At 43.4% G+C, this 11939-nt stretch overlaps 1 protein-coding gene across 1 annotated transcript in view; it reads left to right on the plus strand.

Annotated features, from left to right (window-relative positions):
* Positions 1-11939, plus strand: part of LOC137627674 (CAAX prenyl protease 1 homolog) — a 60317-nt gene extending 48378 nt beyond the window's left edge. The window contains exons 6-8 of the mRNA XM_068358865.1: positions 543-817; positions 9658-9801; positions 10647-11939. Coding sequence (XP_068214966.1) covers positions 543-817; positions 9658-9801; positions 10647-10877 — 650 coding nt within the window. The 3' untranslated portion in view covers positions 10878-11939. The remainder of the gene's footprint in view (positions 1-542; positions 818-9657; positions 9802-10646) is intronic.

An 11939-nucleotide genomic window follows, 5' to 3' on the forward strand; every position in this document is an offset into this window, starting at 1 on the left:
TAGTATGTTTGGATTATACAGTATATTGAAGTGCTTCCTTTGACTGTCAGTTTCTGTAGAGGTAAGATGCTTAAGAAAGCTGCTGTCCCCCCCTTTGAAAGTACTTTTTATTACAATATGTTAATGCTTTCCACTTTCTTTGAAGAAAGTGATTAAAATTAGATTTAATTCTTCATAGAAGAAAATTTCCTATTCAAGATAAAGGGGTTTTGCTTTATGCAGAGAGAGAGAAGATGAAAGGGACTCCTTAACTTTGTAGAGCTAGATAATCACTCAATAGGGCCAACATGATATAATACAGTTGTTGTAAATCCTTCTAGTATTCCTTAGGCTACAGGTTGCCGTAACACATGGGTTTGTGTGTAAAAGATGAAATATACTTTTGAAAACTATTTTATACTAATAGGTGGGATACCTTTTTATGCAAGTTTTGATTTTAAATATTACTTTGAATGTACTAAAGTTATAGAATTTTCTTAATATCATAGAGGTGTGACCTTGTTTAGAATTGTTTTAATGGAAATCTTTATTTGTTTAAACAGGTTCTAAACGTTCCGCTCACAGCAATGCATACTTTTATGGCTTTTACAAAAACAAGAGAATAGTCTTGTATGATACATTACTTGAAGAATATACTCCTCTCAATGAAGCAAAGGAAGATAAGGAAAAGCCTGAGGAGAAAAAGGAAGATGGAGATGAGAAGACAGAAGTCAAAAAGAAAAAAGGGTGCAACACAGATGAAGTTCTTGCAGTTCTTGGGCATGAGTTGGGTCACTGGAAGTTGAACCATGTTCTTAAAGGAATTATTATATCTCAGGTAAGCTCATTTATATATACAGCCGTACCATATTACCCATGGGAGTTTCCATTGCAAGTGTCTCCCTATCCCACACACTAAACAAATCCCCAGATGTTAATGAACACCCCCATACAAAACTAAGCTCCGCTCCCCACTTCCATAATTCTTGCTGCTGATAATGACACAGTAATACAATAATTTACCTGCAATGAAGATCAGTGGCACAAAATTCCAGAAGGATCATAAAGATCATCTTCAGAGGACATAAGATTTAAATGGCATTAGGTTGGTGATGTCAGCAGGCGGCGGTATAGGGGGTCGTGTATCATTAATTGTGAACTTTTGGTTTTTTTGCCTTAGGCAAGACCATCATTGTTTTGGCTGTCCTTTCAGAGACACACGAGTTCAGGCTAATTAGAGCTCGCCACAGTATCTGAAATTTGTCTGCTTGTAAGTTGAAGGTTGTTAAATTTTATTTTGTAAAGTTACGAGTATTTTGATCGGTAACTTGTTATTGTGAAATTATAATAATTTTAGAATAATTATAGTCAAATATGTTTTCATATTGTAAATTATATGCACTCTAGTAGTTTATGTTTGTATCACTAGCGTTTTTCATACCACGACTAACCACGCTTGCTTTTCATACTTTTATGTTAGGTTTTCTCTTATTTTTAAGGGGGGACTACTGTATTGAAAATATCACTATGGCATTTTAAATTTCTAATTTTGCTACTCACGGGAACAAAATATACATGCTAAGCTGTCGTTGTCTGATTAATATGTATTACTTGATGTTAATGAAACAAAATTGTTTGGATATTCTACTTTATTACTGTATATTAGCCTTGGATTGGAAAACTGGTGAACTTTGTGGACCCTGTAGTAACGGATCTCAATCCAAGAGGAAGGGTGCAGTTTGGAAGATAATAATTCTTATGTTAAAGGATGAAACAGAGTTTGTTCCAACACAAAATACTTACCGAGAACTACTTTCTTTTGGAGTCACTTGGTGATCTCTCTTTCTCGACCAAGGTTTTTCGCGCCGTTACCCCCCTACTCCGTTCTCTACATAGGCCTACCCCCGCCGCCAAGGAATGCGCCCCGAGGGCAGGATTAGGGCAGGTCACTGCTTCTCTGGGTCATTCTCCTCATTAAGTTCCTTGGTCGTGAGGTGTTCACACCTCACTCTCACTCTCGTCTCTCTCGATCCTTTGTGCGCGTTTAGTGTTCCACGTGTTCCCAGCATGGGGACTTGTGTTTTTTCGCAGTGTGCTTTCCCTAGTGTTCCTGTGCGTTCACTTTTCAACCGTGTGCTTACCCGGTGTTTAATTCATTTCCTTAAGTGCTTGTGTCGTGCGTTGTGTGCGTTATGGAACAGTATTCCTTGATTTTCTTCAAGGAATTAATAGCTGAAGGGAACAATTTTACAATAAATCATTCTTCCTCCCCTTATCCTCGGTGTTAGCCGTGTAGGGGCAGCTTATGTTCCCCTTCAACCACGTGTCAGGACTACTAGTCCTGGAACGTAGTGCAGTGAGTGCACTTCGGCACCAAGAGGAAGAATACATCCAAGAGGCTCATAGGAAGACGAGCCTCTCCTCGCCACTTAATTCCCGATGCCTCGTCGAATAGAGATTCTTACACAGCCATCTTCCCCTACCCGGAGTAGGGGACGAGGTAAGTCAGTTGCGGGGAAGTGCCCATTGCTCTTCCCCAGGAGTTTGAGTGGGTGCGGTATAGCACCAAGAAGAAGTAGGCGACGAAGGGTTCGCCTAAGAAGACTAGCGACGGGCGTCTCGCCTGACAGAGCTTCCCTACCACCCTCTCCTACCCAAAGTAGGAAACGAGGTTGGTTTATTGTGGAGAAGATAACTCTTAAGAAGTAGTTCGAGGTAAGTACTACTTTCGAGAATGTGTGGGGAGACGGAGTCCTGGTGCAAGCAGGCCACGTCTCCTCTGATGACCCCATGTGGGGGAAAAATGTCCCTAATTCTTCTCCAGTCTCTTGGCGTATTATTTCAGTCTCTTCTGCAGCCGAGGGCCTCGCCGAGAAGGAGCCTCCCATGTCTGTATTGCAGCGTTCCCCGGACCGGCAACCCAGGGTTTTTTCTCACCACGAAGGCCATCCTCCAGACGCAGATATAACCCTCGCAGGGAGAAATGCGAGAAGGCCTCTTCAGGCAGGCGTAAGACCGCGAAGCTTCCGGTTCACCCCGCCAGCGGGTGTAACCGGGCTTCTTTACGGGCAGCCTGGCCGAATCGGGGAAGACCGGTACCACCGCAAGGGAGTGCCTGGTATTCCAGAACCGAAGCGCCCGAGGAGTGCCCGGTGACCCGGCTCCTCGAGATCAAGCCGTAGGAAGGACTCTACAGGTAAGCGTAAGTCCCCGAAGCCCCCGGTTAACCCCGCCCAGCGGGGGGAAACGCGCTTCTTGTCGGGCGGCCTGGCCGAACCAGCCCAGTTGGTGCGGCCTTCGGGTCAGAAGGAACGGTTCCCGCTGTCGGGTCAGCCCACGGGAACCGCATCCTCGGCACCCAGAGCCCTTGGGCGGACGAGAGTCCCCGCTGAACCAGCGTTGCCTGCGTTAACCCAGTCCCCTGGTGCGGACGTCCCCGCAGATGATATCCAGTACCTCGGCAGGATGGCGCCCCTGGCCCCAAAGAGCTAGATGTCCAGTCGGCGTGCCCGGTAACCCAGCTCCCCGGCCCCAAGCCGAGACCTCGGCTGACGGAGAGGAGGGCTCCCTGACGGAGGACTCCGTCTATAGGAGAGTGGTTAGCCTTTTCGGAAGGCACCACAAATACCGCAACCTGCGACTACAGATGAAGTTTCCTGGAAGTCAAGCCTTTTGAGGATCATGCAGACTCCCTCCCAACCTAAGACGTCCCTAGCACTTCCTCTAACCCGAGGTCTAGTCCTAGAGCAGGAGTATGTCGGCAAGGTAGTGGCCAGCAATGCCGGGGCCCCCCAACCTTTAAGGTGGAGTCAGCAGTAGACATCCTTAGTCAAGGCGTTTCAGACGGTAGAGCCTCTTCGGCCCCAGTCTGGTTCTCGCCAGCAGAAGCCTCCATGATGGAGAAAATGTCGAGGGACTTAGTAAACGTCTCCTCTTGGCTGGACTGGTGGGCTTCCACTTTGGAAGGTGTACAAGCCTCCTTTGACCCCGAGGACCCTGTCCAGCAAGGCCTACGGAGGGACCTCATTACCTCCGGGGGTAAAACCCTTAGGTTATTGACATATCAGTCTCTCGCACTAACAGCTAACTGGGTGCTCTGGAAGCGAGACACTGTTCTGGCGAAGGTGTCTTGGAAGGTACCAGACAGGGAGACGCGAGCCATTCGCAGCTTTCCCCTGTGGGGAGAGTCTCTGTTTCCTCGGAAGGAACTAGAAGCCATAATGGAGACGGTCTTGAAAAAGAAGGAGGCTAACGTCCCCAGACCTACGACTCCTAGGAGACCGCCCTATAAGAGGTCCGTCTCGGATAGTGCCGCGACACCCCAAGCCTCTACCAGCACTACGAGGAGAGAAGCCCCCCTCTTCCTCCTGGTCCGCAACGCCTCAGCGCCCTCAAGCTCCTTCAGGTCGGGTTACTCCGCCTCTAGGAGAGGCAGATCAGGCCGCCCCTCTAGAAGAAGATAAGAGTGGGAGGCCCCCTATCCCCGCCCAACCCTCGGGTTGGAGGATGCCTCAGACGTCTTTGGCAAGCATGGAAGGCTCAAGGAGCAGAACCTTGGACAGTGTCCGTACTAAAGGAGGGCTACAGACTTCCGTTCCCAACGGAACCACCCCCGCTTTTTCCGGCCAACCGGATAGAATGGCTAGATCCCAAAGACCCGTTAAAGAGGACCGCCCTTCAAGAGGAGGTGTCGTCCATGCTAGAGAAGGGTGCCATGGAAGAAGTTCTTCTCCCAGGGCCAGGTTTCTACAGTCGCCTGTTCCTGGTGGAGAAAGCGACTGGGGGGTGGAGACCGGTTATAGATCTGTCAGCTCTCAACAGGTTCGTCAAGAAGACGGACTTCAAATGGACACTCAGAATTCAGTCCTGCTGTCCTTGAGGGAGAAAGATTATATGATGACCATCGACCCCAAGGACGCATACTTCCAGATTCCGGTCCACACCTCGGGTCGGAAGTTCCTCCGGGTGAAATAGGGTTCCCAGATCCTGCATTCAGGACCCTTTTCTTTGGTCTGTCAACAGCGCCCCAAGTGTTCACGAGAGTCTCCACGGCTGTCGCAGTGGGGGCTCACGAACGAGGCATCCGCCTTATTAGATACCTGGACGACTGGTGGCTTCTTTCCGCCTCAATGGTCCTCTTGGAGGAACAAGGGAGAAGTCTCCTCCAGTTTTGCAAGGATCTGGGGAGCGTAATCAACCCGAAGTAGTCAAATCTATCCCCATCCACCGGAATGAACTACTTGGGAATGACATTAGACATCATTCGGGGAAAATTTTCCCTTCGGAGGATAAGATAAGAAACCTCAGGCACATTAGTCAGCCGTTCCTGTCAGAACACCCCAGGAGGGCGAAAGACAGGCAGAGGCTGATAGGTCACCTGGTCTCATTGGAGAACCTAGTTCCCCAGGGAGGGTAAGGCTCAGATCCATCCAATGGAATCTCAGGAACCTCTGGTGACAGACGGATTCACAGCAGGTGCTAATCCCAGTCCTTCCAAACACGAGACCCTCCCTAGAATGGTGGCATTGCCAGTCGAACTCACTCAAGGGGACGACCTTCGGGACCGGCCCTCCCGAGTTACTACTGTTCACAGACGCCTCCAACCAGGGATGGGGAGCCCTTCTCCTCGATGAACGGCACGAGAGACCTGGTTGGAAGGGGAGAGGCAACTCCACATCAATGTCCTGGAGTTGGAAGCAGTCCAGAAGGCGTGCCTACACTTCGCAAGTCTGCTAAAGGGGAACACCGTGGCGTGGATGTGCGACAACGCCACGGTAGTGGCATACATAAAGAAGCAGGGTACTTGTAATCGAAGGAGTTGTGCGATCTCACCATAGAGTCTAGATTGAGCGGAAGAAAATCAAGTGGTGATGTTAGCAAGGTTCATTCCCGGGAAGGAAAACGTTCTGGCCGACGGCCTCAGCAGAATGGGCCACATAGTAGGGACAGAATGGTCCCTTCTCCCAGGAATAGCCAAGCTCATCATTCAACGCTGGGGTTCCCCGGTGGTTGACCTCTTTGCAACAACCTCAACGCCCAACTCCCAGTCTATTGCTCCCCTGTACCAGACCCGAAAGCAGCCTTAGAAGACTCTTTTCAGCACAAGTGGGACAATCTGGATGTGTACGCCTTTCCCCCTTTTCACGTCGATAAGACAAGTGCTCAACAGAGTAAAGACGGCCCGAAACCTAAAGATGTCTTTGGTAGCGCCCTGGTGGCCGGAGAGAGAGAGTGGTTCGCGGATCTAAAAGACCTATCGAGTCAACCGCCGTGGCCTCTGTCCGCCAGGTCAGACCTTCTGCACCAGCCTCACTTTCTCAAGCTCCACGACAGCCCACTCTCCCTACGTCTTCACGACTGAAGACTAAAGAGCGGCTCCTGAAGAAAGAAGGATATTCTTCCTCCACGGCTAAGAGAATGTCTCTATTCCTGAGAAAGTCGTCAGCCGCGGTCTACCAGACAAAATGGACCTCCGTCACGAAGTGGTGCTCTGAGAGGCACATTAGACCTCTTAAGGCCTCTGTCCCAGACATAGCAGATTTTCTGGTGTTTCTCAGGGACAAAGCAGGGATGTCAATCCCAGCCTTAAAAGGGGTTCGGGCTGCCTTAGGCCAAGTCTTCCTCCTGAAGGGCATCGACCTGGGGGCCTCGGGACACATAGCAATGCTTGTCAAAAGCTTCGAGCAGTCTTGCCCCCCTCAGGCGGGAAAGGTGCCCCAGTGGGACTTAGGCAAGGTCCGGAAGATGATGTGTCGTTCCCCCTTTGAACCCTTGAAGGATATCGTGGACAAAGATCTCACCCTCAAGGCTGTCTTCTTGCTGGCCTTGGCGTCCGCTAAGAGAGTGGGAGAGATGCATGGTTTGTCATTCGACGTCTCTCACTCCGACCAGGTATCAAAAACCTCTTCGTTTCCACAGGTGTTAATAGGAAGCAAGTTTCCAAGAACACCATTTCCTTCTGGCTGAGACAAGTCATCGCTAGAACCTATGAAGAGGATAAAATGGCAGTGCCAGGCACTCAATGGCCCTATGACATCAGGGGTCTGAGCACCTCCTTGGCCTTTGAGAGAAACATGGCGGTGAGGCAGATCCTACAGGCAGGCACTTGGTCGCACCAGTCAACCTTTACTGCCCACTACCTCAAGGATTATTCAAGGAAATCCTTGGACGGGTTCTCCATTGGGACAGTCATTGCCGCCCTCCAGGCTGTGTAGCGGTAAGGCCAGAGGCTGTCCCCAACGATGAACACATTCTTCGCGACTACATCCGGAGGGAATCGTCAGAAGAATTTTTTAAGAGGTAAGTCTTAGATAATAGCGTAAGGTTGCGCAGTTACCCTCACTCCCGCACTCTGATAGGCCCCCGCATTCCATAGCCCTCTAGGCCCTACGTGCCGAGTCAAGTGTCAGAATAGCACTCCCGCCTCCTAAAGTATAAGTCTCCAAAAGAAAGTAGTTCTCGGTAAGTATTTTGTGTTGGAACAAATCAAAAATTTTAAGTAATTTTTATTTTTCCTAACATACTTACCGAGAACTACTTTCGGGTAATGGCCCTCCCTTCCGTCCCCGAGTGCCATCCTTCCATTGCCAAGTTGGGCTATACGACGAACTTAATGAGGAGAATGACCCAGAGAAGCAGTGACCTGCCCTAATCCTGCCCTCAGGGCGCATTCCTTGGCGGCGGGGGTAGGCCTATGTAGAGAACGGAGTAGGGGGGTAACGGCGCGAAAAACCTTGGTCGAGAAAGAGAGATCACCAAGTGACTCCAAAAGAAAGTAGTTCTCGGTAAGTATGTTAGGAAAAATAAAAATTACTTAAAATTTTTGATATTTTGAGGTGGTTCAGAAAGATTAGCAAAAGGAACATGATTCATAAGGGCTAGGAGGTAAAAGGGTCGGCTGGAGTTGTAGCCATATTTTCAAGAGCCATTTAGACTTTGTGAGTAGCTGGCTGGGATATTTTGCTGGTGGGTTGTGCTGTAATCATGTTCTTGGCAACATCAGCTTAAATATTCAGAATCTTACCTTGGATCTATCGCTTTTTCTAGCTGTGAGATATGCTGTAAGAATTATTAAATTTCTTTGTTTCGCTGTTTTACTTTTTCGGTCCTGAGCTTCAAAATTTTCATGCTCTTTCACTTCTGGTAATTTTGGTATAAGATGCTTTAATCTTCCTTGTTATAATTTGAATGTCCATACCTACCATTTTTCATCATGATTCAGCCAGTAACAATGAAGTTCTGTTGCTCCCAAGACCTAATTATTGTCTAGTGTATTTTCTCTTCACCATAACAAGAGAAAATTTTCAGTTGCTGATTTACTTGAAAAATTTCTCCAAAAGCCTCACTAATTAGAAAATCTAACAGATTTCTTTGAATCTAAATTACTGACACCTATGCATTGATTTTTTTCATACGCAGAGAAATTTTCTGCCTTACACCTATTAAAAGATACTTTCTAGCAAAGCAGCCTTCTAATGTTACAAGGAAAATCAAATTTTTTTTTTTGTTTTACTCGAGTATTTGCTTTTTGAGTTTCTTCTTATTCAACAAGTTCCTAAATTTCTGCTAGGAATTGTCTTTCCATTCCTCATTAGGGTTCCTCAGTACCACACAATCTAATCTTTTAGATTAGATAGTGGGCCTAGGATCATGGATTATTCATGGCGCAGTTTTTCGTTCTGCTTAAAACTAGATACAAGTTACCTTTGCTTGCCATGCCAAAAGTTCTTCATCTTAAGTATTGAGCAGAAGCTTTTCCTTTCTTGCCTATTGAAAATTTTGTCAAGTAGGAAAATATTTTATTTCCATTCTTGCTCAAGATCTGAAGTCTCGTGATATTTTTACTCTTTGAGCACAAATGAATGTAAACATTTGTTTACATTGCACACACAAGTGCACACAGCTTTGTCACCTTGTTCTGAGGTACAGTATCTGACTTGGGATATTAGACATCACCTTGGCTTCAAAAAGATTCCTGTATCCATAGATTTATTGATCTCATTTTTTTTCTCTTGGTTCATTTGATTTATCTTTGACTTGAAAAGGGTTTTGTTAATCATATCACTTGGCAGGTGTTTTCTTTTTCTTTGTCATTCCTGGAGGTACTCTATGACAGTATGAAGCTCTCACAATTGTCCAACTAGTAAAAATTGTACTTAACATAATTTCCCATTTTCCATCTTTGAATGTACTCTATCTCTAAATTAAAATAAAATCTGTGTTTACCAGATAGTGATTGTGATAATTACATCAATCCAAAGCTTCTTAATCAAATCCTGCTGATTCCATTGGTTCATTTGGGGTAGTAACAGTTGGATCCTTCCCTCATAAATTTCTTGGAAACAAATGTTATGTACAAGAATAATTTTTGTATACAAACCAATTCCTCCTTTCAACCATTTTTTCTTGTTAATGGTTAGAATTACATACACAGTGAAACATAACAATAATGACTGCTTAGGCCCTCAGGTGTAGTGATGGCTTCCATCTTTCTCATTTTAAAAAGTAGTGTAACTTAAAAGATTAATGTTATAATAATTATAATTTGTATGATATAAATTAGTGTTCTTGAAAAAAATGAATATCCCTGTAAAAATCAATGGTTACACTATATGCATTATCAGTAAACCTTAATAATTTTAAGGTAGGACTAATGAAAAACTTTTTTTTTTTTTTCAGGTTAATCTGTTCCTGGTATTTGCAGTGTTTGGTTCATTATACAAATACTCTCCACTTTATCGTACCTTTGGATTTCACCACAGTCAGCCGGCATTCATTGGTTTAATAATTGTAATGCAGTTTGTATTTGCTCCCTATAATGAGGTAAGAATTACAATAGTTATATAATTTTAGCAAAGAAGAAAAACCATGTAAATTCTTTTAGCCAATAAGAACAAGGATAAAGGTAAGGATATTTTTTATGTTGTTTCTGTACCTTTATTTATGGCTTTTATGTCTTACTATTTCTGGAGTTGTAATTTTACTCCTGTTGTTCTGTAAGGGGTGTTTAAATTTATTCAGTATTTTACATAAACCTTGAACAATCCGTAGTACTGCATGAATATGTCAGAAGATTAAAACTGTCATTTTTATAGCATTCAGTAATCACTGCAGAAAAACTTGGAATATTTTGATTTTTACAGTGCTTCTTTGTTTTTACATCATTAGCAAACAGATTTTTCAAAATCCTTTAGTTGTCATCCCTACCTTCTGCTTAATTGATCGCCTGTGGGGTACTGAATGGCCTTTGAGCCCTGTGCTGTATAAATATCAGTATATTGATTACGTGCCATATGTCCAGCCGCCAGGGGGCTTAGACCTATATTATTTAATTTATTTCAAGACATAATATATTTATTTAAATGTCATCCGGGAGGCTGTAGAATCAGACCGCAGATCTTGAAAGTATACACATACCTATTTCCAGCGTTTATTCCTTGGCAGAAACACATACTTTATAAGCACTTGAGACTACAGTCAACCTAATTCATTTGGCTGTTTGCTTCAGCAAGGACATTTCTGATGCAATTTATAAAGATACTATCTAGAATGAAGACTGTACCTTAAGAAGGAAAAAAAGGTTTAAACCCTTTGACTCACATTGTGTCAGACGTATTAATATAAGATTTTATTATGAATCAAGAAATATGCATTGTTTTTCTTTCCAGATCTTGCAGTTCCTCTTAACAATGTTCAGTCGTTACAATGAATTCCAAGCAGATGCTTTTGCAAAGAATTTAGGCCATGCAACCAATCTGAAATCTGCACTCATCAAGCTTAATGAAGACAATCTGGGTTTCCCTGTGTATGATCATTTGTTCTCAGCATGGCATCATTCTCATCCACCCATCCTGGAGAGGATCAGTGTTTTGGAAAAAGATGACAAGAAAGAACAGTAAATATTTTAAATATATTAACTGTACTTATCTTTATTCATTTATTTAAATGAAAGGCACCAAACATTAAGTATCTCTTGAACATCTTTTTAAATAATTACATTAATTTAGCTGTTTAATAAACACTTGGTGTTGTGTGGTTGCTATTGCACTATATGGCCTATTCTGAATGTACAAAATAACAACATACAAAAGAAAAGTGCACATTTAGTTCTTTTGATCAGTACCCGATGTTCATTTTGTCACGTAATAGAACCTGTTACAAATATAATTTTCTGTAATTTGTTCACCAGTCATCTAAAACAAGAAAGATTTACAATGGCCATTTAACTAATTATGAAGTATGTAAGAAGTGTAGTGATGTCAGTGTTAATTGGGTGTAGATGTCAGTGAGACTTTTCCTTGAATATCGCAGAATTAATTTTTTTGGAATTCCTTTTGAGAATTGGAAATATTCTTGGAAATTTGTGGAATAAAAAAAAAATCCAAAGCAAGCTGATTTTGTAATTTTGTCATTATTAATTTACTTGATGATTTATGCTCCAGATACACCTTATTTAGTTTTAATACTAGACATTGCCAACTGTGGTTAACGTAAACTTATTGCCTAGTCACAAATTAATTTGATTGCATTATGTCTGCCTTTAAAGCAAGCTGTGTTAAAATTTGTATGGATAGGTTTTTGGTTCAAATTGAAGTATAATCAATTACATTAAAGGTTTCTGCTATGATAATTTTCCTGTGTCATTTTACTGTTTTTTTAGTACAGCTTTAACAATAGCAAAAGGAACTACTTTGCACATACTATATCCTATATTTAACAGGCAGTAGAAAATTTGACATTTCATTTTCTAATGAAAATATCTCGTTTCATAATTTTGTGTAATTATTTTGGCCATGCCAGTGAGTGCTTCAACATGAATGTCATATATCCTAGTTTAGAATATGTTTATTTAAATAAAACTTGTATGTTTTATAGGGGACTCCTGATGGAGTTGAGTTGTAAAGAATTTAATTACAATACTTTTTATTACTCTGGAACTTGAAATATAAAATTTATTTGAA

This window comes from Palaemon carinicauda, chromosome 35 (genome assembly GCF_036898095.1).
Source record: "Palaemon carinicauda isolate YSFRI2023 chromosome 35, ASM3689809v2, whole genome shotgun sequence".
In the NCBI taxonomy this organism is placed as follows: Eukaryota; Metazoa; Arthropoda; class Malacostraca; order Decapoda; family Palaemonidae; genus Palaemon; species Palaemon carinicauda.